The sequence below is a fragment of the Aulonocara sp. 'chitande type north' Nkhata Bay genome, linkage group LG5 (assembly GCF_057382095.1).
Source record: "Aulonocara sp. 'chitande type north' Nkhata Bay isolate Kocher_YH1m ecotype deep benthic linkage group LG5, A_spYH_male_GT1.1, whole genome shotgun sequence".
NCBI classification, from domain to species: domain Eukaryota; kingdom Metazoa; phylum Chordata; class Actinopteri; order Cichliformes; family Cichlidae; genus Aulonocara; species Aulonocara sp. 'chitande type north' Nkhata Bay.
In genome coordinates, this window is record NC_141348.1 from 9803854 (window position 1) to 9824276 (window position 20423).

At 41.1% G+C, this 20423-nt stretch overlaps 1 protein-coding gene and 1 long non-coding RNA gene across 6 annotated transcripts; one reads left to right on the forward strand and one right to left on the reverse strand.

The window, feature by feature from the left end:
- Positions 1-21: 21 nt before the first annotated feature.
- Positions 22-6063, reverse strand: LOC147329849 (uncharacterized). Of its 3 annotated transcripts, XR_015129035.1 has the most exons (11): positions 5988-6063; positions 5721-5816; positions 4812-4830; positions 4539-4661; positions 3994-4368; positions 3221-3870; positions 3028-3120; positions 1490-1595; positions 1146-1284; positions 854-1009; positions 22-696 (listed from the first exon to the last, which is right to left on the reverse strand). It is a non-coding gene; the product is annotated as an uncharacterized LOC147329849 (long non-coding RNA). The 3 variants fall into 3 exon arrangements; XR_015129036.1 differs by having other exon boundaries at positions 22-1009; positions 4539-4636; XR_015129034.1 differs by having other exon boundaries at positions 22-1009.
- A 10-nt stretch (positions 6064-6073) lies between these two features.
- On the forward strand, positions 6074-19851 carry cfap57 (cilia and flagella associated protein 57). Of its 3 annotated transcripts, none has more exons than XM_086291224.1 (21): positions 6074-6405; positions 6551-6864; positions 6957-7210; positions 7745-7919; positions 7994-8146; positions 9689-9795; positions 9932-10097; positions 10377-10490; positions 10571-10783; positions 10928-11101; positions 11304-11465; positions 14521-14676; positions 14840-14933; positions 15017-15207; positions 15291-15464; positions 15604-15762; positions 17625-17768; positions 18045-18161; positions 18734-18868; positions 18956-19099; positions 19259-19851. In XM_086291224.1, exons 1-21 carry the CDS (start codon positions 6249-6251, stop codon positions 19430-19432), a joined length of 3477 nt encoding a protein of 1158 aa, XP_086147350.1. In that variant the 5' UTR covers positions 6074-6248; the 3' UTR covers positions 19433-19851. The 3 variants fall into 3 exon arrangements, with proteins under 3 accessions (XP_086147350.1, XP_086147349.1, XP_086147351.1); XM_086291223.1 differs by having other exon boundaries at positions 6075-6405; positions 9656-9795; XM_086291225.1 differs by lacking the exon at positions 6074-6405 and having other exon boundaries at positions 6727-6864; positions 6977-7210; positions 9656-9795.
- Positions 19852-20423: the final 572 nt, after the last annotated feature.

The window sequence follows — 20423 nt, forward strand, 5'->3', positions numbered from 1 at the left end:
GCTCATATTTATTGTGCTCTCAAGTAACAGTGGTGAGTGATGCACAAGTTAACTGTTGAGTATGAGAACAAAATTTGGTGAATAAAATGCACTCTGCTAAATTTTTTTACATTTCACTATTTAAAGGATTTTGTAGCCTACTCTAAAACTAACCAACAACCTGGTCAGTGACATAATTTTTAACGCAGTTTAAAAAAATAACTGGAAGGTCAACAGAAATGAAACAACTAGAGGTGGGCGGATCGATCCAAATATGGATAGTATAGATAACAACTCTAGCATTGGTATCGGATCGATACTAGCACGATTGGATCAATACTTTGCTTTTTAAGTTCAGCATGTAGCCCGCTGAACTGTGTTAATTATTTCTCTGGAAAAAATAATCCTCAAACATGCACTATGAAAAATGTCCGAACATTTTTGTGTGCTTTAGAGACAGAACATTTTACATTTGAGGTCTCCGAAAACCCAGTTTCAAAACACACGAAAAGCTGTTGAAATTTCCAGGCAAGTATATACATGTTAAATGACAAGATATAGTGTTCAAATAGCATCAATTAACAACTTCAGGTTTTTTATTTCTATATGACAATTTTTCGTGATTAAACAATAAGAACAAGTAGTCTGATGTCCTGTAATCATTACATTGTAATCACAGTCCCCTCTGTGCATCCTCCGACATGCCAAAAAGGGAGGCTGTAAAAAGAACAAAACCAATAAATATGAGTAAAGTAACAAAATAACTCACCTTATAAACACAAGGATTTAGGATCCTTTAGCATCTGCTGTTATTTTCAATCAATTCATCCAAAAAAATAAAATAAATACATAAATAAATAATAGATGTGCTTACAGTCTGAGGAGATTGTCCCCAACACCACAGATCGCACTCACAACACTGTCCAGTGATGCTGCATTTCCCTGCAAACGATCATCTCCTCCTCTCTCAGGCACCTCACAGCCATCACCTTCTCAAAGACCTTTCTCTTTGTCTGGAGGTCAGCAGCAGCTACAGTTTATCAACATCAGAAGGGAAAACATAATAGCATATTATCATTCAAGAACAGAACATCCAACTGCTGCTCAGATACTGGGAATTTGTTTAAACAGGATACATTTGAAATATTTATAAATGAAGAGCTTACATTCACTTGTGCTCTGCCAGGGCCAAATGTCGGTCTGGATGAGGGCATCACTGGACACAATTTGCTTTGTTGGTTCAGCAAGCTTGGTTCTTCTCATCTAAGATGACCTTGTGAATTCTTTGTCGCCTCTTGTTGCTATCTGTAAATAATCATAAAAAAGGCACACCTTCACATAATTTATATATTTAGATTAGAATCCACACTCTTCAATTTGTTTGCTAGAACATGCATCACATCCAGCTAAAACAAACCTGGATAAGATTTTATTCTGTTTACAAAGTAGCCGTACATGCACCAAACTGCAAAAGTATCAAACGGCCCATTTCAAAGAAACAGGGACATACCACTTTGTCTTTGTTTGTAAAGATTTTGTTTGCACTCTGATGATGGCGACAAACTCCTCTATTCGTGCCTGCAACGCTCCAAGGCTGCCATCGGTTTGATCAGTTTCTAAGTGAGAGGAATATTAATAAGAATACAGGATGAGTATAATACATAAAACTGATCACTCACATTCAGCAATCAGTCTTTGAAGCAGAATTTCCAGAGCTAGACTTTCCCTTTAAGGGGGGCGGTACTTTTCACACAAATGTCATAAGTGTATTGTTTCATTTAAGTGGCTGAGACATAACTCCATGTGCCTTTCCAAGAATACTGTAGAAAAGCTGTACTACGTGTGCTATATAGGGTTTGAAATTATCACCAACCAAATGCAGGAAATCTAAACTACTATAACGCACACAAAGTTAACAACGCAGCGTATGCTGTACAGTGTAGCGAGCAATGCTCAGACCTCTACATTGGAGAGACCAAACAGCCACTTCATAAGCACATGGCACAACATAGAAGAGCCAAATCCAGGGGCCAAGACTCGGCTGTCCATCTCCATCTAAAGGACAAAGGTCACTCTTTTGAGGATGCCAACATTCACATTTTGGACAGAGAGGACAGATGGTCTTAAAGAGGAGTGAAAGAAGCCATTTATGTCCACTGTGAGCGACCATCTTTGAACAGAGGCGGTGGTTTACGACACCAACTGTCTGCCATCTATAATCCAGTTTTGAGATCCTTCCCAGACGCCTTAAAGCCCACTCACATCCTGGGCCATCTGACTTCAATAAATAACATAATACAGTGGGGCTAGGTTTCACAATGGGTTCACCCAAAACCTTGGCTGATTGGGACCTACAACTGTTTTCACATCTTGGCTAATGATAGTGGATAAATGATGATAGAGGATAAATAGGGGGTCCATGTCCCTCTTGAGGGGACACTCCCATAGGGCTTAAAATCTGGGACTCTCCACCATTTGACCTTAGAACTGAAGAAGCTTTTCAGATGAGAAAAGATGAGATGAACATCTTCAGGGAAACTTAAAGTCCAGAGGCTTTTCTTTCCAAGCTCCTTAGACTTCGATGACCTGGATGACTGAGAACCTTCACAGACAGACTACCAAGTGTGATGCAGAGAGAATGAAAATAATACCATAAAAGAACATAATAACTCTCTTTGTTCAGCCTAATGTTACTCTACAGTTCTGTTGTACATCAGTGAGGTGTATGGACTGAACTACAGTGCAGTCTGTTATCATTGACTTGACAGATATTGATTATAAGACATCTGTAGCCTTCATGCGCTGCATTATCATGAGACAACAAGTACGTTGGTGTTCAGGTTTATAAAACCATCTTGTACAACAGCATTTCAATCCAGGTACAATCCCATTTGATCAAATGCAACAACTCTGCCACAAATTCTGCTTTTACAAGCCTTATGTTTCATTGTTGACACTGTCAGAAAGATATTAACTCTACCTTTAGTTCATTAATGAGGCCATGGTGGGTCCTATCATTGTATAGGTGTGCATTATATTGAGAGTCACCTTCAGCCCAGTTCTGCACATCAACCACCTATTGCTGTAGTGTGTTGTCATCCACATTTAGGCTCTCCACTTGTTCTCTAAGGATCCTCTGATCTAATAATACATTAATAAATGTCATTCACTTTGACATTTTTAGAGTACTGGTGCTTTTCCCCATTACCACACACATCAAAATTAGTGTTGAAAAACTTACCTTTAGATATCTCTGGCTCAAAGTGCAGCCCAGCTGCTTCACTTTCCTTTTGTTCCACCCCAAAGTCAGGTGGGTCAGCATGTCTGTTCACCCTGCATTTTAGTTAGTCTACAAATAATAATTAATCAGCAGGAAACTAAGTGGAATCTCACACACAGACACATTAGGACCACATTAGGCCACAGCAGGTGCAGCTCACCATTGAGAGGCAGCTGGCATTGAGAGGTTATAACGGCCTGTAGGACGGATAAGTTTAAGTTAATAAATTAAGTAACAGGTTAAGGTCAACAGCACCTACGCCACCAAGGAGCCCACAAGTATGTATGCCTGGCATGTATGTATGTCAGTACTAAGCAAAATATTTTGACCTAGTTTTATCTTTTTTTTCATGTTGCTTTCAAATCAGTCTGGTAAATCCAAATGACCTTTGATAGGTGCATATACCGTGGGCCAAGGGTAATTCCAAACAAGATAGCAATGCACAGTATGCACTAAAACCTGTAAACACGTCTATTGTGTATGTATTGTGTGACAAAAGGGCCACTTACCATTTATGGTTACAAGAGCCACTATTGCGCCAGGTGAACCCTCAACGTTACCTGCTGTGCAGCCACACACATCATCTGGCCTTTGCACAGGCAACAGCCGCACTAACATTAAAACACACAATATATATAAAAAGAATTGGAAGTCCACTGATACACAATAAATATACAATAACAGCACCCACTCATAGTGCATAGTAAGGAATGTATAGGACTTAAAAACTGTACCTATTTGCTGGTGAAACTCTGATGAAGGCTGCAAAAACCCTCCTGTTACTGCCTCTCTGTTGTGCAGGACAAAGCGTGTGTGAACTGCAATATCACAGTGGGCACAAAGGAATGGAAGAGGCAGTCAGTCCAGGCACCTCACAACAACTTGTTTGCCACACTGACACACACTGTGTGGCTGTGGAGCCAGAGGAGCTAACATATTGTCAATAAGACAAGGCCTGGCCTCTTTCTACTTTTGCAAGGACACCATGTTTCTGATTTCCCAGTGAGTAGCAGCCAACTCAGACGACGTCTCACAAGTCACAGCTGCATCCTCTTCTCCATCCTCCAACAACTGAAGGAGCTGCTGACGAAGCAACTCAGTTCCAGGCACTAACAGAAAAAAAACATTAAGAAATAAAGAAACTGCCACAAAGTGAACTAAATACTCTAGGCAGTGTGGCTTAGGTTGGAACAATGACCTTGTCCAGCTATGCCGTGGCTTTGGTGAGAGAAGCTTTGGTGCAGAAACTGATGAGTCAGTAAGATAACTAAATCAGTACCTAAGACTGAAGCTCCTTGAATGAGTTACTTCAATATGGCAGGGTGAAATGTCACTTTGATGCACCACCAGAAAACATGGATCAGGTAACCTGCATACCTGCACTTTAAAGAAACTGGAGAACCTGAAGGACACATGAACACTTCGAACAATCCACAGCTATGACAAGTGCACAGAAATCTGCAGTAACTCCACATTTAAACATGTTCAGTTGCTTCATTCAACAACCTGTCTTTAGATGAGTGACTGTGACAGCATAAAACTTTTTTCTCACCTTCCTTTTTACTCCAAACCTGGAAGCACACACGACACAGGAAATATAATCAGATCTCTGACAGTGAAGACAAATAAACGATCTCGACTTAGCTCTGCTAATAATGACTCAGAGAAACAAAAATGTACATGTGTGTGTGCAGATTATTTATACACTTATTCACAAAAAAGATTACATTTGTTCATTTTTCATTCACCAGTTCACTAAACCAGTCTTGGCTACATAAAAATGCACAATAAAGCAAAACTGGAGAAACCAATAGACATTTTTAATCCTTCTCTTATATGGTAAATGGACTGGTTCTTATATAGCGCTTTTCTACTCTTCTGAGCACTCAAAGCGCTTTACACAACTTGTGCATTCACCCATTCACACCCATTCGCACAAGCACATTGTTCTAAGTGTTCTAAGTGCTTTCTAAGAAGCATTCACACACATTCATACTCCGATGGATGCATTGAAAAGCAATTTGGGGTTAATATCTTGCCCAAGGATATTTGGCATGCAGACTAGGGGAAGCCAGGAAACCTGGCAACCTTCCTATCAGTAGATGACCTGCTCTACCGCCTGAGCTACAGCCACCCCTATATATGTTCTCATTTTATTTTTACCTATAAACTGAAGCACAAGCGTAAAGACACACAGACATTTGAATCTGTCTGAATGTAAAGATCTTATCTCTCAGTCTCTTTTCTTCTTGAGTTTCTAACAAAAAAATGTATTGATTTGCTGTAATTACACTGTAACATTACTTTTTCATTGTGAATTTCAGCCTCCTTTTTCACATTTCTGCTGCTATTCTTATGCAATCAGACTGTCACAGATTTCATGTTCCTCATTTGTTACCAGCTAGAGTTGGTATTAATTAATTAGGTTGGTTCTCAGGAAGCTATGGTGTTAAATCCTTACCTCCCTGCTTTATATTTTGCTGCATATTTCGTATACAGCACCTCCTTCTGAACGAAAAGGGATTGTTACAACAACGAATCCAGAAAGAAAAAAATCCTAAAACAATAGAGGCAATATCCTTGTTAGAACTGGCCGATTTATTTATGTCCTCTTTTATGGACATTTGTTTTTGTTCTAGGGATTGAAAGATTCTATGGGCTCAAATATTTATGACCACAATTTGAGCCCATATCGAATCCGTATCGTCGATACCACTCTGAATTTTACCTGGTATCGGATCGGAAAGGAAATCAGTGGTATGCACATCACTAGAAACAACGGTCTGGAAACACCTTACGAGTTCTCGTGGTCTCGCGGGATTTCCCAGCGTTGCCTAGCGACGTGACTCTCAATCGGTTCCGCGAGGGCTTTTCTGGCTTTCAGAAGCATTAATGTTTTCTGGAAGTGTTTGTTATGCGCAGAGACACTCTTCAGTTTTCAAGTCTGCTGCTGCTGGCATATTATTATTTTTTTAAGTGACATCTAAAAATGTCTTTTGTAGTTGCTCAGTCCCATTTCATTTTCGGTGTACGGACTGGTGTGAGGAACAATTTGTGTTTCTTTGACGAGCAAACCGTCGTCTTCCCCAGCGGAAACAGCTGCGTGTGTTTCAACACTGTCCAACGATGGCAGCGGTTCATTTCAGGTGCGCTCATTTTTAGATGTCTAAGTCATAACTAACTAACATAAGTAACCTAAATTTCTACCCTGGTGGTGCTCTTGATATAAGTACGAAAGTTGTTTTTTTTAGTATTTAACAGCATTTATTTCTGTTGGTGTCGTCTCTCCAGGCTCAGAGAGAAGTCAGGGAATGCGTGCTATGACCATCAGCTCCAACAGACGCTACCTGGCAGTGTCAGATTATGGAGAGAGAGCCACCGTCACTGTGTTTGACCTGCAGCATGAGCAGGGCAGAAAGAGAAAGGTTTTGAGTGCAGGAGACATGTCTGTTCAAGAGTTTATCTGCATTGCTTTCTCTCCTGATTCCAAGTACCTGATAGGCCTGACAGGGAGCCCCGAGTGGATGCTGATCCTCTGGCTTTGGGAGAAACACAAACTCCTGGCAACACTGAAGACAACAAACACAAATAATCCTGTCACCCAGGTGAGTCATCTGTGCTGCATCAGTGAAGCTTGTATAAATGCAGGCATACACATGCTGAACACGTTATTATTATAGTAACTGTTTCTCATCAGGTCAGCTTCAACCCTTACAGCAACACACAGCTCTGTGTGAGCGGAACCGGTGTTTTCAAGCTGTTCCGCTACTCAGAGGGGGCCCTGAAACCAAGCAGTGTTGCAAAGGTTGAGTCCATCAATTTCCTGTGCCACACCTGGGTGTCAGAGCACAGGGTGATCGCTGGCACAGACACTGGCAGACTGCTGGTGTTTGAGTCTGGAGACCTGCGAAGAGAGATCAGCATGACTTGTGTGCAGGGCCAGCCTGCCAGGTGAGAAAGCTGGACCACATGAACTGGTGCTATTTTACATGAAGCAGCCTCTGTAACTCATCTCCACCCCATGCTGTTCCTGCCATTTTTGACCCAATCAGGGTCAAGTCCATAATCATAATGGTGAATAATCTGACCTCAAAACCAACTAATTTTATTGAATTCTGTCGGTTGTACCCCAAAAATATCTAGCATAGAGCTTTTCATGGCTACCAAAAGCACCTGCTAAACTGGGCAGATGGGCAAATATAAATGATTCCTGGTGTCTAACTTCATTGTTGTCCAACAAATACACGCCGATGGATTAAATAAAGACTTTAAATGTCTGAGCAGCTAGTATCACTCATAACGTGTGGCAATGATTTAAAAAAGTAGTGGAAAAATTGGCAGACATGTTAAAACATGGAATGGAAATGCGTATAACAAATGATAACCAGCTGATCTCAGACCAGATGAATGGGTTCACTGTGGTCACTGCAGCGATCCATCTTTGATGAGTGATGTTCTTGCTTATACCCGCTTCACTCTGCACAGGCAGGTGGAGGTAAAGAAGATCAAAGATGCTAATGTGAATGAAGGTCCCTCTGTCCCTTCCATCACAGCAATCCTGTCCTACTCCAAAGGCTTTGCATGCTCTAGAGGTCCTGGCACCGTTTTTCTGTTTGAGCAGACAGATGAGAATGGTTACAGAAAGACCAGGGAGATAAAGGTAAATGTTCAAGCTTTATTTCAGAAAAGGTGGAAAGTGAAGTCTTTGTGTGCACATGGGTATGCTTGTGTCAGATCCCTCTAGATGCATACTGCAGCGGTGTGACCTTGGCAGAATACCAGCAGATTGACACCATATGCATCAGTCCAGCAGAGGAGACTTTGGCCATCAGCACAAACCGAGGACAGCTGTACAGTGTCAGCCTGTCCTCTGTGGACATGAACAAGGTGCTCTGCAGTTACACCTACCAGCACCACCAATGACGGGGTTCATCATTTGTATAAGTGAAATTACTGCATCAACTGTCCTAGCTGGTATTTTATTTTCTTCCACATGCCCCCATCAATTCAGATTATGTAGAGCTGTTTGCTACATCCATTCTCACACTGACCTCCTCTGTACTTGAAACATTACTATAGTAGCTGGTTGGCAGTCAGAAATACATACATATTATTTTGCTGTTTTACTTTTTCTTCTATGTATGATCTCACTTCCTGTTGGGTCTGTGTTTCCACAAGCCCCGCTAATTCTAGAGACTTATTCATCATGAAGAAAACAAGACAGTCGATCGATCAAACACTTGCGCAAGGGAGGCCTGTGTCCACCACGAAAATGACCTCTACCACGACCTCCCTTGCTGCCCTTTTTATTGAGACACAGTTCACACAAAACACGTCAGAACAAAGCCACGCCCCCTTGGTTCTGAGACAAAGCATTTGTATGTATATGTGTGAACTTCTGTAAGAAAGTGTGTGTGTGTGTGTGTGTGTGTGTGTGTGTGTGTGTGTGTGTGTGTGTGTGTGTGTGTGTGTGTGTGTGTCAGACCTCCTGCTGACCAAAGGGTCGTAAACCCAGGAAGCTTACAAAAAAAGAAACAGATCTTTCAGATAGGATGTATCTACAATAAAACCTCCCCGAGCACAGAGTGGTTGGAGAGGTGGTCAGGATCAAAGGAATGGCTTTGATCCTACTGCTTGAACTAAGACTGTACAAATTTAAGAAACACAATGGCAACATTCAACAATTAGACTTAACACTTCCTCTTCTTTTTTTTGGTGGATCAATTGTGCTAATTTCCAGTTGGATATTTTTAACAGTCTTTATATGCTGTAGCAAAGAAAACAGTAGCAAAGTCTTGTGAATGAAAAGAAAAAGGTCAATCCAAGAAACATGGAAAACAGTTCAAATAATCCAGCAAAAAATAATTTTGTCTTTATTTGCAGCTCCATATTTTTATTCATGGACTTTGTTAGAGTAGTTGTCTTATACTAGGCCTCGATACATCCCCTCAGTTCATTTTTTATCTGAAACAAGCTTCTCTGCCTTTAAGTTAGTTCTCTAAGGTAACCTTTTTACAGATATTTCCTCTCTTTGACATCATCTAGAGTAGATGTGGCCCACATGAGGTCAGTGGTAGATTAGGATTTAAATGTAAAGACATTGCACCCTTTGATAAACTCCCCATCAGAATTGATTTGAGAATATAGGCTGAACTCAATTCTGATGTAGCATGGCCCTCCACAACAGTGCCAGTTTCTCATGTGGCCCCTTGAAAAGTTAATTGCCCATCCATTCTCTAGAGAAAAAGGGTAAAAAAAATTTTTGTTGTTGTTTTCTCCTTCTCTTCCTTCATTGTCTTCTTTCTGTTGTCTACCTCCACTCTCTTTTTTTCTCCACTTGTTTAAGGCATCAGAGTTCTCTTTAGATGTTTAAAGTTATCTTTGCAACTCCATTAGGAGGATAAACTACACTTTGAGTTCCTGTCCCAGTCCTTCCACTCCAGCTCCATCACTGGTTTGTCCATCTGCATACGCAAGCCCCTCGTAGCCACCTGCTCTCTGGACCGCTCTGTCCGCATCTGGAACTACGAGACAAAGTAAAACACATACACACAATTCCTTTTATAGATATATATCAATCAGTTTTCGTCAGGTTGATACAATATAAAACTGCATAACAGAATGACATGTCGTCTTTCTGAGCTCTTGCTGTTCTCTCTGTTTTGTCTCTAGAGTGTTGGAGCTGTGCAAGGAGTTCCAGGAGGAGGCGTACAGCGTGGCACTACATCCCACAGGCCTCTTCATCCTTGTGGGGTTTTCAGACAGACTCAGGCTGATGAACCTGCTTATTGATGACATCCGCACCTTCAAGGAGTTCACTGTGCGCAGCTGTAGAGAGGTAGAGGTTGCTTTGCATTTGTGTTTGCAGTAAATCTGAACAGCCAATACTGAAATAATCAGAGTATTACTAAATTCAAGGGTGAAATGATTGATCTTTACCCCCTTCTGTTGTGTCTCATCCAGCTGTGTTCTGTAAATCCGTAAATACTGAATCCTGGGTTAGCGTTTTCAGCATTTACTGCGATATCTGATAATTCATCTTAAAGTGGAGCATTATCCCATTTTCCACTCAAAACTTTTGCGCTTGGACTCTGTCTTTGTCTCCTTCACTTTTCAGTGTGCTTTTAGCAATGGTGGCCACATGTTTGCAGCTGTCAATGGAAACATCATTCAAATCTATTCTGTCACCTCTTTTGACAATATCCTTAATCTGAAGGGCCACAATGGAAAGGTGAGTCAGCTGGAGTATGTGTTACAGAGGAGTCCCAGTGCTTATTTGTCATTCTTATTTACTGGTATTTCAATTAACAGGTGTGTCGGATTGAATGGAGCCTGGACGACAGCCGGGTCGTGTCTTGTGGGGTGGATGGGGCAGTGTACGAGTGGAACACGCAGAGTGGCAAGCGGGAGTCAGAAAGCGTCCTAAAGTCCTGTAGTTATACAGGTGTGGCCTTCTCCTCAGACTGTAAGACCATCCTGGCTGTGGGAACAGACCTCACTCTGAAGGAGATCCAAGACTGTCAGGTTAGCAAGCACAGCTGACTCCTGGATTTGTTCTTTTAAGTTGCTGCAAATCAACAAAACATCTCAAGCAGCAGCAATGTTGTTTTTTCTTTCTTTTTTTTTTGTTTAAAAAAAACTGGGTTTATTGTTATATCCTATCCACAGGTACTGAGGGAGGTTCCAGCTGATGAGACAGCTCACACTGCTCTTGCAGTGTCCCATTCTGGTAGAGTGGTCTTCACCGGGACCTCCAGTGGGACTGTAAGGGCCATTAAATACCCATTACCTATCCAGAAGGAATGGATGACATACCAGGCTCACTCTGGGCCTGTCACCAAGGTGAGCAGAAGCACTGATTTGCTCTGATTGAGATTTGCACTGATCAGAATACTTTATTGATCCCTAGGGGAAATTATGTGTATTAATGTGATGTGAGATTGATATACACACAATCTCACATCGTGTATGAAAAAATCGATTGACTATGATGCTGATCATTCAGACGCAAAGAGTCCACCCACTAAAACATGTGTGTCCTCAGATGGTGATCACGTATGATGATCAGTTCCTGCTGACAGTGTCTGAAGACGGCTGTCTGCTGATTTGGAAAATCATCGATAAGGAAGGCAGAGGTCTAAAGAGCAACAAACACATAGTCCACACGGAAGAGATCCTTATCACCAAGTCAGACCTGGAGGAGAAGGTGAGTAAGTGCATAGTGTGACACCCCCCTGTTGGTCTTGTTCCTAAAGCATTGTAAGTTCTTGATCCTGGACCATCAGTGCAAGTGGTCAGTTATGTGTTTGTAATGTTATAGCTTTGGAACATCACTCAGTGCAACACTCAGTGCATCATGGGAAGTCTCCAGCAGCCTAGGCCTATTTCAGCATAACTAAGGATTCAGGGTCACCTGATCCAGCCCTAACTATATGTATCCTATGTATGTGTATATTTCATCTAAAAGAAAAGTTTTAAGCCTGATCGTAAAAGTAGACAGGGTCTCTGAAAGCTGAAGCCTCTGCCCCCCAGTCTACTTCTACTTCCTAGAAGGAACAATCCTTAGTGCTGTACTGCATGTGAGGTTTGCCAGATGAAGCCTCCCCATACATGGCTAGCGCATCCATCCATGCATACTTACATACACACACGTAGATACAGAGGTGGCAAAAGTACAGATATTTCGTACTTAAGTACAGATACTAGTATCAAAAAAGCCTGTTTTAAAAATGTGAGGAGTAGAATGTAAAGATATTTGATTAAAATGTAGGGAGTAAAAGTAAACAGCTGTCAGAAAAATACCTACTCAAGTAAAGTATAGATACCTGAAAATTCTTTTCAAGTACAGTAACAAAGTATTTGTACTTTGTCATGTTGTTCAGTAATAACATGCGCCGTTAAAATTGGGCGCTCTTCCTTCCTTTTTAGTTTCAAAACACGAAGGGTGTTTGTTTCACTTTAAGGTTGGATTAAGAATTACTGTGTGAGGAACGGTTTCACTTTTGACTAGGGAAATAATATGCTTACTTTTGGGTTTATGAGAATTGAATTACAGTGAGAAGGGGATCTTCTGAATGCGCAGGTTGTTTGCTACTGTGAGACAGTGGAGAGAACTTACGAAGTTACCTTCTTTCACCAATTAAGAGTGGAAGATCTCGTAACATTCTGGTGGAGATGCCGGGGTAAAAAGAGTGAGTTCGGACGAGGAAGTCCGAGAAAAGGACACCTTGAGTTGAGCAAGGTGTTTAACTGACTCAGGATTTCAGAGAATCGAGTCAGCTGTGATCTTGAGTTCTGATGGTAAATTGATTTTAAAGGAAAATCAATGTTTACTATGATGAAGTAATTCTGATGATATTACTAGATGTGCTGTGATACCAGTGAAGAATAAGTTGTGTACATGAGGATACACAATTGTGTTGAAGATTACTGGACCCGGCGAGGTCCATTTGATGAAGTTCTTGGGCAGATAAATGACAAACAGTTCTTCAAGTGTGTGGAGAATTTAAAAAGAAAAAACTGAACTTGCAGGTTCTCCGTACTGTGTGGACTTATATCAGAGTTATAAGTCCAAAGGTTATGCCCTGGAGGCCAAGAGTTGTGTTTAAAGAAGAACATGACTTAGAAAAGGACATTTAAGGTCACATTTTGTCTAAGATGGGGAGAATTGTCCCATATGTGTTTATTTCTCTTCTCTTTTAAGAGGACAGACGCAGTTACTGAGTGTTGTCTACTTCCTCTTTCTGATTCTTGAAAGCATGTTTGATAAAATACTCTTAGGAAAGCGTATTTTGAGTGATTCTAAGTGTGTGAATGTTGTGAGTACTCGATTTGAATGATTCTGTGTGATTTATACAAAATAATAAATAACTAATAAAAACTCATAGGCGAGTGTGTGAACAGAGGAAGTCTGAGAGAGAAGTGTGTGCGTAGGCAAACTGCAGAGTGTGTGCGTGGAATAAGGGTGTATTGTTTTTACATCAAGATTTAGTAGAACTAAAGTAGAACGTCACAAACAAACAGATAAAAAAAGTAAAATAAAGAGAGAAAATAACTGACAATTACATTAATGAATAGAAAACACACATACACAAAGTGCCATAGGTGAAAATTATTTTAGGAAAGAATCAGAAGTTCTATGTCTGCTTATAGCTATTAAAAATGTACGATTAACTGTGACTAATGTCTGGAACCTATTTTAATCTGTATTTGACGCCATGGGGGGGCGTGTACCCCACTGCTTTAGAAGTGTCCACAACATGTATTTTGGTCAGAAGACATATGTTGATGTTTTCTCCGGGCTGTTAATAAACTCATCGTTTGATTGCACTTTTCTGGGGCTTCCGTGGTTTGTGACACTGCTCTACATTGATCGATTTCGCGACAGCTTTGGTGGAGGATGCGGGCACCATCAGTCACCCTCAGAGCACAAATCTTGAGCTTGGGGATATCCTGAATCCTGACATCATCAGTGACTGTTCCCACGATGACAGTGATTTTGTTCTCACGGCCGGGAAGCTTGATCTTACGGATCAGGCGGGAGACAGCAATGTTGGTTCTGCTCATGAACAGCCTCTGTTGGTTTGGATGTTCCCAGCTCTGTACATACGACCATTTTCGGCTTCTTATGATGCCCCAGCAACCAGGACCAAGCTAAGGTCCTGGTTGCTGGGGCAGCATCTCAGCAGAGACCTCACTCTCACCACTAATCCTGGTCTTTCGGGGACCTTGAGGTGTTCCCAAACCAGATGTAACTTCTCCAGCATCTCTCTTCAGCCTTTCTCTCTTTAGTACATGCCTGAAACACCTCGTTTAGGAGGCCTCCTGGTCAGATGCCTGAACCACCTGAGCTCACTTCTTTTGATGTGATGAAGTAGTGGCTCTACTTGGACTTCCTCCTACATGAACAGGCTCCTCACCGAGCCTTTGGAGGAAGCTCATTTGCACTGCTTGTATCCATGGTCTTCAACCACTACACACAACTTGTGGCTGTAGGTCAGGGTGGGAATGTAGGTGAGCCAGTAAATCGACAGCCTCGCTTTCACACGAAGCAGAGTCTGGGGTTCACATTACTGCAGACGCTACAGCAATCTGCTCTTTCCAAGTAGTATGAGGTACACTTCATGTGTTTATGTGTCTGGTTTAAGTTATTTATGTACGACACTTTAGAAGAAAGCTAAAAGAATTGCAACAAGGTGACAACTGTCATGTTATGGTTAAAAGAAGAGGTATTGAATGTATGTTCCTGCGTCTACTTTCAGACCCAGCACATGCTGGAGATGAAGATGCGGCTGGAGGAGCTGCAGATGGAGAATGAGTACCAGCTCCGCCTGAAGGACATGAACTACAACGAGAAGCTCAGAGAGCTGTCTGACAACTTTGTCCAGCAGATAGAATCTCTGAAAACATCCCAACAGGTGTGCCTCTGTTACACGAGAGCTCAGCTTCACATAGATTTACAACTTAAAGGTCAAAATGTCTTCCCAAGACTAGCAATCATCAGTGGGTGACTTTTGACGTTGATTAATTGAGTCAGTAGCTGCTGCCCTTGATGAATCAAGTATCCTGCTTTTACTGCAGGCCATGAAGACAGAGATGGAAAAGCAGGAATGTGAGAATCAGCAGAATTCTGCAGAGCTTATTATGAAGCATTCGAAAGAACTGAAGGATTTAGGTAACAGGAGAACAGGATCAGCACAATCTGTTATCTTTATTTTTGTAAGTGTTTGGTGTTCATACTCTTTTAATCACACACAGAGCTATCATACAGCCAGAAGCTGATTGTGGAGCACGAGAAGTACCAGGATCTTCAGCAAAAACATCAAAGAATGCAGGAAGACTATGAGAAGCAGCTCAAGTCTGCAGAGGACAGAAAAATCCAAGCGGTGGAGGAGCTCACAAAGATGTACGAGGCCAAGCTACAGGAGAAGGCCGAGCTCCTCGCTCAGGTCAGTAATAAGGAGCAGGAAGAGGAGGTGGTGGTAAGTTAAATGGTGCAGCAGTTGAATGAAACCGGTAATCTTTCGTTTAGTGTCAGGAGGACACCGAACAGAAGATTAGTGTTTTTAAAGCAATCATAAAGCAGGCTGAAGAGGACGAGGAGAGGAAGATTCTCGAGATCCAGACCAATTATGAGAAGAAAATGAAAACTGAGAAACAGACCAATACAAATCTGAAGGGAAAAAATAGCATCATGGCACAAAAGGTGAACAAAGCTTCTGTTATTCACTGAATGTTTGGTTCTGTTGCAGAGCATCAGCTCTGTCTCCTGTCTGTCTGCTCACATCAGCTGCTGTTCTCTGTGTGTCTTCTCTTTGGTTGGTTGGACGCTGGTGTGTTCACAGTTCATCAGTCTACAGAAGCAGATTGATGACAGGAGCGCTGATATAAACAAACTGAAGCAAGAGCGGCAGAGGCTGCTTGGGCTGATCCACTCCCTGGAGAGTGACATTGAAGACCTGAAGAGGCAGATCTCTGGACATGAAAAGACCAGTCAGGACAAGGTGACCAAGATCAGAGCTGTCATTTCCTGTCAACCAAACGTCCACTTAGCAGAATTTTAAACAGTTTTACATTTTGAAGCCTCGACGTTACACATATGGAGTCAGAAGTGACGACATTCATTAACTTATCATTTAACACTAGCTTTAACTCCATAAAGCATAAAGTGACATTTTAATGATGAGTTTTGACACCCAGCTGATAGAAACAAATAAGATTTGGGGACTTCTCGCCCCCTCGAGTTCCTGCTCTTTGTTGTGCTCAGCAGTGTTGGTCAAGTTACTTGAAAAAAGTAATCAGTAACTAATTACTGATTACTTCCCCAAAAAAGTAATCCTGTTACTTTACTGATTATTTTTTTCAAAAGTAATTAATTACTTAGTTACTTAGTTACTTTTTAAAAACACGATTTACAACCTGAAGAGGTGATAAAGCGATAGATCTTTCAGCCCAATTCTACTTTTTCTGCATAATCCATCATACAAAATGTAATCAAATGGAAAATTATCTCTTTTTTAAACTTGTTTTATCAGTTTTAATCTTTTAACTTTATGCATCAAGCAAAGATTTAATTATATGCAACATTCTCTGACTGGAAGAAATTTGTTTAACATTTAAACCTATTTTCTGCACATTCCAGCACATAAAATAAAATATTTTTTGTGTTTACACTCAGTCTTTCAAATAGATGCAAGTAAAACACAGCAGAACATAAATAAAGTCAAAGACTCAGCGGTCCTGTTGCTCTATTTTCACCTGTAAAGCAGGACTGGGGGTAGGCGGAGGTTTACCCTGGTGCAGGTGTGCCGCGGTCAGTGGAAGAATCAGCGAGTTTCTCTGTGAGTTTCCCATTACGGCGTTGCCCACTCGGTGCTTGCTCGGAAGTTTAGGGGTTTTTTTCGCTGTAAAAAGAAGTTTTCTTCCCACGCACGATGGACGCTAATGTTTTTGTCACTTTTTATGGAATCAAACTCAAAGTAAGGTCAGTACTTCCACGCTTTAAACGCTGCACGCTCATACTCTCTCCCACCATCGATATATGATCCATTGTTGATCTGCACACAGCTGTTCATGTCACTGTCATGAGACATTCTTGCAAAAAATCACGGTTTTAGTAACGCAGTAACGCAGCGTTCCTACGGGAAAGTAACGGTAATCTAATTACCATTTTTGCAATAGTAATCCCTTACTTTACTCGTTACTTGAAAAAAGTAATCAGATTACAGTAACGCGTGTTACTGCCCATCTCTGGTGCTCAGTGCTCACTTATTTGTTCCTCAAGTTTTTCTGCTTCTTTGTACTTTCCTTCATGACCATCCTGACAGCTTCACAGATCTCCCTCCAGGAATTTGCTGACATTTATGAGTCATTATAGATGAGATGATGATTGCGTTGAAAAATAGCCAGAAATACACAGGACGAACAGGCCAGTCACAACAGCTGTGGGCTGCGTTGATATGTCTTCTGGTTCTACAAAGGAGTGCGTCAGGTTATGTTGTAGGTTTATTGAAGGGTGTCAGAGGGGTTGCAGTTGTGATGCAGGTGCAGTGTAGATTTCTCAGCGAAGCTTAAGTGCTGTGTTACTGTGCATACATTTATGGGAATATGAGCATATTATAAGCATATAAGTATAATATAAGCATATTTTAAAGCGCTGGGTTACTGAAAGACAGACAAGTTTTCCTACAATGCACTTCAACTCTGAGCTCTTCTCTACATTAGCTGTAAAATTGTACTGTCTAATTGAGTTTGACTACATGACATATGGAGACTGATCTGGACCAGATTCTCTTGACATTGTTCAGAATTCATGTATGAAAACCTTTGAACTCTAAAACCGTTCAACCTGTTCATGTTCTCACAGGATCACATTATCTCGTGCTTGAAGAGAAAGAATCAGGAACTGGAGAAGTTAAAGTTTGTTCTTGAATTCCAGCTGAATGAGTTAAAGCAGAAAACTGAGCCTCTGCAACATGACATCAATGTGAAGAAGGAGCGGATCAGTCAGGTATGTGAAAGATGGAAAAGCTTAGCACTGTGTTAACACATGGTTAGAAAACATATGTGGAGACTGTTGAATACATAAATGTAGATGATTCATAAGGGTTCCTGTACATTTTCTTGCCATTTGAATAGTGTTGAGTTAAAAAGTTAGACAGAAATAAAGTTTGCTGTGCTCGGTTGACCTTGTTTTAATTGATCTGATAGGACTGCATTAGCAGTCAAGTTAAAACAGTGTCAACACTACCAGTTACAGTGTCGTGCTATTTCTCGTGTTCGGCAGCTGGAGGAAGAGCTGATACAAACCGACAAGAGCAATGCTCAGCTGAAGCTCACCGTCTCTGAGCTGAAGCTCAAACTGAAGACCAGAGACAAAGAGATGTGCAAAGAGAGTCAGAAGGTCAGTAAACAAACAACGCTTCCTTTTTAAAGTAAAGAGGCAAACTACATAATCTGTGTCATTGTGCAAATAATTGTGGACCTAACTCTTTTGAGAAAGAAGTGGCATTCAGAGAATCTTGAATTGAAGTCTAATGGAGAAATCTGCAAAGAAAACTTTTTAAACCCACTGGGCCAGAATCAAAATCAGCAACTCTTTTTTTTTAAATCAGATTTGAGGTACTGCTAACATTAATGCCAAGTGGCAAGATTAGGTCCTAGAAGGACTTTGGCTCCACCCAAAAGCTCTTGCTTACAAGTGGCAGCCAATCAGAGGAAATGTAGGGTGGCGGAAACTAAAACCTGTTTCAGACACAAGGTGAACAGCTGCATGAAGGCCAAGTATAAGGTAAATGATGATTGTTTTTAACTGTGAATCTACTGGGCTACATGTACTGTAGTAAAATCGAGGAATAAAAATATGAAGCTGGAAGTGAGCAGAATAGATCCTCTTTAAGCTTTGAGGATAAAAGTGTAATAAAAATCATTCCTTTTTTAATATAAGAATGGGCTTCTCTTGTTTTTTGTTGTCAGGTCAAAGATTTGGAGACGCATCTCCAGCGATTGAAATCAGACCTGCACAACTGTGTCAGCTTCATCCAGGAGCCTAAAACTCTGAAGGACAACATACAGATGATATACGCTCGATATGTCCAGCAGACTGAAAGGGTAAGTGTGCTAAGAAATACCCCAAGAGCTGCCTGGATGCTGGGAGGGCTTGAAATCAAACTGTCAAGTGTATGTCCCGTTTGAAAGGTGGAGAGAACCAATGCAGATGATACTGTTCAGAAGGCGCTGCGTCACCAGTGTGATCGACAGGAGAGGACAGTAAATGGCCTCAAAATGAGGCTGGTCAAATCTGCAGAGGAGCACGAAAAGGTCTACACCAAAATCATGAAGGTTAGTCATTACCCAGATCACAACAGTACATTGGCATTAGTCATTAACAATGCAACTCTGAAGTCTTAACATATCCTGTATGACAGAGTGTGAAAGTGTAATGTGGAGTAAAGACCTGCTGAATTGATAGTTATCTAGCCACGACTTTGGACTTTGCAGGAAAACATGACTCTGATTGCTGAAATCAACGAGCTGCGGAAGGAGCTGCATTTGGCCAGGACTCAGGCTAAAGACGTCAGAGCTCAGCTGGCTCTCTTAAAGAAGCCCAAGAAGTCACAGCCCATCTTAGAAGAAGCAGCCTACCAGGAGCCCAAACAGCTAGGAGTCAGCTGATCGTCTTTTACCTCAGCAATAGCTCTGCAACTAACACACAGCAGCAGATACACATGAAAATCATATAAGAAGAAAGTTGTTAGTAAGATTGTTGTATTCACTTTGATAATGAACGTGTGGATTTGTATGTTACCATAGCAATTTACTGCAGAAAACAATCACATTGATAAAGGTTTGATCACTGACCAGTGAACCTGTTCTCATTTCCAGGAAGTCAAATACTGATGTTTAGCCAAAGACGCTGGTGTCTCCAATGTATACAAAAGATGTCCTTTAGCAGTGGCCCTGTGTAGTGAGGCGAGTCTTATTCCTCATGTCACAACTGCAATATATATATATCATTTTCATTTTTAACCTAAACATGTAGTTCTAGTGTCTAAACCAGAGAAAATAAAAACAAAATTGAATGTTGAGTGAAAGGACACAAACCAATATCTCCAGGTTCTTGTCATTCCTACCATCCTACCTACTTGTGTGCTCTTTAAAACAGGTATCATAAACATCAGCTTTATAGCAGCCATGCAGATATTGTTTCTAAAATAATTTCTTAACCATCTATAGATCTGCTGCAGCCTCACAGTAACCATCCACATGTTCAGATGGTTTACAAATCTTCATTTCTCTGCACTTTGCAACTTCTCCCCTCCTATTGGTGAGCGCTTAAGAAATTATTTGTGTATTCATTGATGTTCCTCAACCACAGAAATTCCCAACAGCCACACAATATTTACATTCTGGAATTAACACTTCAATGGATAAGGCTACATTTCCGCTGTTAAAGCTAGTCCCTCCATGGTGTCCCAGCACCACACGTGTTAGTTTAGTTAAAACATACACGTGCTGTTGGTCTTGCTTATGCAGCATCTACATCAGCTCTGCGTATTTTGCACATATGAAATCAATGGTAAGGTGATGTGACTTTTATACATTTTACATCAGATAAAAACTTTATTTGTAAGATTCAGATAATTATTTATTAAAAGCTAGACAT

What these genes read in the sequence shown, in the direction of transcription:
- cfap57 (XM_086291223.1), top strand. Translation starts at nt 6,249, where the DNA reads ATGTCTTTTGTAGTTGCTCAGTCCCATTTCATTTTCGGTGTACGGACT. An exon ending in CAAATAATCCTGTCACCCAG is followed by an intron (nt 6,865 to 6,956) that starts GTGAGTCATCTG and finishes GTTTCTCATCAG; the next exon opens with GTCAGCTTCAACCCTTACAG. An exon ending in CTCTGAAAACATCCCAACAG is followed by an intron (nt 14,677 to 14,839) that starts GTGTGCCTCTGT and finishes CTTTTACTGCAG; the next exon opens with GCCATGAAGACAGAGATGGA.